At 37.0% G+C, this 3,621-nt stretch overlaps 1 protein-coding gene across 1 annotated transcript in view; it reads left to right on the top strand.

Moving 5' to 3' along the window:
• Positions 1-2,299: 2,299 nt before the first annotated feature.
• LOC139126087 (perlucin-like protein) overlaps positions 2,300-3,621 on the top strand; it is a 3,938-nt gene continuing 2,616 nt past the window's right edge. Inside the window, exons 1-2 of the mRNA XM_070692144.1 lie at positions 2,300-2,370; positions 3,275-3,351. Coding sequence (XP_070548245.1) covers positions 3,289-3,351 — 63 coding nt within the window. The 5' untranslated portion in view covers positions 2,300-2,370; positions 3,275-3,288. The remainder of the gene's footprint in view (positions 2,371-3,274; positions 3,352-3,621) is intronic.

Below are 3,621 nucleotides of genomic sequence, written 5' to 3'. Positions count from 1 at the left end.
CATTGCTGAAATTCTCCTGTCCCCGTTTTAAAAGTAGCTTCCTTTCTCCTCATTTTTCGCCAAGTGCTGTCCCCAGGACAATAAACCAATATGTGTCCTGCCGACAAAAAACCCTAAAATTTGCTCCCCTGCCACCTAAAAATATGTCCCCTGCCCTAGTAAGATTAAAATTTCCTCTGCCCTCAACAATGCTTCCGGAATAGCTTTTTCGATGAATAGCTCCGTTGGCTGCACCTGAAATTACTATGACCTGGCTTTCATTTGTGGTCGTGCGTTACAAAACACATCGCTATACCCCTCGGCCAACGGCCTTACAGAATAGTAACGTTTTTCTTGTAACGCACGTCCCGTCAAGGTTATAAACAGGCACTATATCCCAAATGACCTTGCAAAAGGTGTATACACTAGCAGCTATCTTAGTGTACAGAGTAAATTTATAAGACTGGTCACGTCACTTTTCCAACTATTAATGCACATAAAGTGCAAATGTGTGAAACATCAGGACGAAAAGGCTATTGGAAAAGCCAAGGTAAAGTTGGGCAATGAGGAATGGAACCAAGATGATACCTACATATCGGTTTTGCAATGTGATGTTGGGCGATTTGAATCATTTTCTCGATATCAAGAATTCAGCTATAATTCCCTTTTGTGGCATATGCCCGAACTCTCATATTCTACTGTGCTTTATAATTGAAAAGTAAAACGAAAAAGGTGTGATTGTTTGCATGGCAGAAATGAATATATTACTAAAGATGACAGCAATTGTCACACTAAATAATTTGTTGAAAGCAAATCTTGAAATATGACGAACAGTGGTTGAAATATACAGTTATTAAATTTTACTTTTTATTGAAAACGTGTGAAGAATTTTAAAAATATTTTACCGTGCAAAACATCCCGTACCACGCTTTAGCATAAAATTTATAATAACTTTTGTGTACTTGTTTATTCGGTTTACTTGTTCCCCTTTTTTTACCACTTTTGTTCAGTTATATCTAACTTGATCTTAATCACACATTCTTTAAAATGTTTACACGGAGGGATCGAATGTCTTGAACGTGGTAGAGCAAAACCGTACAGTCCTTGCTGTGGTCACACAATACACATACATTTTGAAATTAAGAATGATCTACAATGTGCTTTTGCACAATCCTATGATATAGCACTGGTAATACACCAAAGTTTGGAACATTCAGAAAGGCAATTATGTTTCGTCCATTTATAGGTCGATGTACATACCAGCAAAAATTAACTTACAGGGGCAGTAGGGAGGAACCTGGCAAATGGGTTCGCTCTGTTCCCATTTCCAATCTCTGATATTTCCGACCTGAAAGTGTGGTCACTATTGCTGTGTTCTATCCCTTTTCCATAATGTATGAGTTACACTTTACTAAACATTGGCGTGATCATTCCACAAATAGTGAACTAATGGCCGAATGCGATGCTTTAACCCTTTGCACCCTGACCCCCTGGTACCCTATGACATCATGTGGACATTGTTGTCCGAGCCGGGTTCAAAGGGTTAAAGAGAGACACAAATTTATCGGTACACATTACGCGAAATGCTGTTTTATCGAGCATTGTCTTTGCTATGCCATTTCCACCTTAGCATTAAATGTTTGTGTTAGTGTGCCTCTTTTTTGGATTGATAGGCGAAAGGATACCATCATTCGTGTCGGTTACAGAGCCATCATTGCCTGGGACGGCGAGATGACCCACACGCACCAGGTACAGTCACTGTTTATTGAATACAGGCATGGTCACCCAAACGCCGTACAAAGTTGTTCAAGTGAATGCAGTACAGCATCTTCATACATGCTGTAAAAAAGACAAGGCATCAAGTAACTTCAATTCTGATAAAAACGCAATCGATTTCAAGACGTTATTTGAATGAACGCCGATTAGAGAGAAAAACAAACAATCACCAGGGAGCATTTGAAAAAGTCAAGCAAAACAACGTTATGTGCATTAAAGTGTGTTTTACCAGTAACCAGCAATTGTTGCCTGACCACTTTTCTTGAAAAATGCCATATCTATAATTAGTATTATAATTGTTACCACCGGATTGTACCCACAATTCGATCTAATCTTCCTGAAACACATCACCTTTTGAAATATATTTCGAATTAACTGCAATACAATTCTATATTTAATGAAATAAAAAGATAAAGTATTTTTATATCTTTTTCCAACCAATCAGATTCGAGAAACTGCTCAAATGCGCTGGTGCATAGTTCTATCACACTGACCTTGAAGAACATATATATATATATATGTGACCTCCAACGTGTAATTTCAAGCTCCGTTCCCGAACTGGAAAGAAGCGAGAGACCACATTCAATTGTGACGTATACAAAGCCAGGGTACCAGGTAAGCATAGCATGGCCTTTTTATTACATCTTTTCTCGAGCTCATTCACCTGTATCAACGGCATATCGAAGTTTAAATTTTGCCGCAAATCCAATAAATTAAAAAAATGGATGGTGGTGGTGACAGAAAAAAAGTCATATAATAAGAACATGTAGATGCAATATGTAATTTAAAACTTGTTTTGACACTCGCCAAATAGAAAAAGTAGACTAAAACAAAATATATAAATCTTGAAAAACAAATAAGTAGTCCATGGTTAATTTGGCTTCTCCTTATCTGACCCTGATCAAAGTAGCAAACGCCATGAAATGGATCATTTTGGTATTCGAATAAAATGATACATGTTTACTTTGACTGTTTCTTTTATCTGATTCGCTTTTTATTAACGTATTATGTTTGTAAACACTCAAATTGTCACACTTCACCTTTGGATACGCTTAGACATTTACATTGTACTTGAACTTTCTGACAGTTGCTTTGAATCTGCATTAATTATCAGTGACCTCTACTTCAGGCCGTGATTGGTTGCAGTTATAACAAATCACTACAGCAGACACGTGCCAAATTAAACACACTCACATTAACAGATTGTGTGGTACTGGATCCAGCGCTCGTCTATAAAGTACATTGACGCATAAACCATTGGTTATATGCAATACAGTTATTATGTTAGCGCTACTCTTATAGGTTTTTCATGTTACTCTCGGGCTCTTTGGACGGCATCGTATAACTATAAACTATACAATATTAAATAAAACTTCAGCAATTGACGGTGATTTTTTTAACGTTCGGGTCATATCGAAAGGCTAACTCAATAATCGCTATTGTGTCTCGTTGAAGATGAATAATAATGGTATTTTACATTCCTTACAACGTATACTATCTCCCATCGCTTGTATTCTAGCATCTAACGCAAGAATGATGAAGATCACCAGTGCCATGATCGTTACCCTGCTTGTCCTGAGTGCTCATCTACTCGTGGTAGGTAAAATAATCTTGTTAGACTGACCGAAATATGAGTTAAAACTATTCAAATTTGAAAATATACATTTTGCTTATGGATCTTAAATTAATCACTTCAAGAAAGTAAGCTTCCAAAAAGAAATTTTGTTTTAAAGGTGCTACTTTCTTCTTCCCAAGTAAAAATGTTTTGATTTCTTAAAATACGTGAAAACCAATGCTCTGCACGTATGTATGTAATCTAAGTGCATTCAGCTCAATGCCTACTAGCAAAGATCACATACCCTGAAG

Source organism: Ptychodera flava (genome assembly GCF_041260155.1).
Source record: "Ptychodera flava strain L36383 chromosome 3 unlocalized genomic scaffold, AS_Pfla_20210202 Scaffold_26__1_contigs__length_13983176_pilon, whole genome shotgun sequence".
Taxonomy (NCBI): Eukaryota; Metazoa; Hemichordata; class Enteropneusta; family Ptychoderidae; genus Ptychodera; species Ptychodera flava.
The sequence above is the reverse complement of the archived record's forward strand: the minus strand, read 5'-3'. Positions and strand labels throughout refer to the sequence as shown.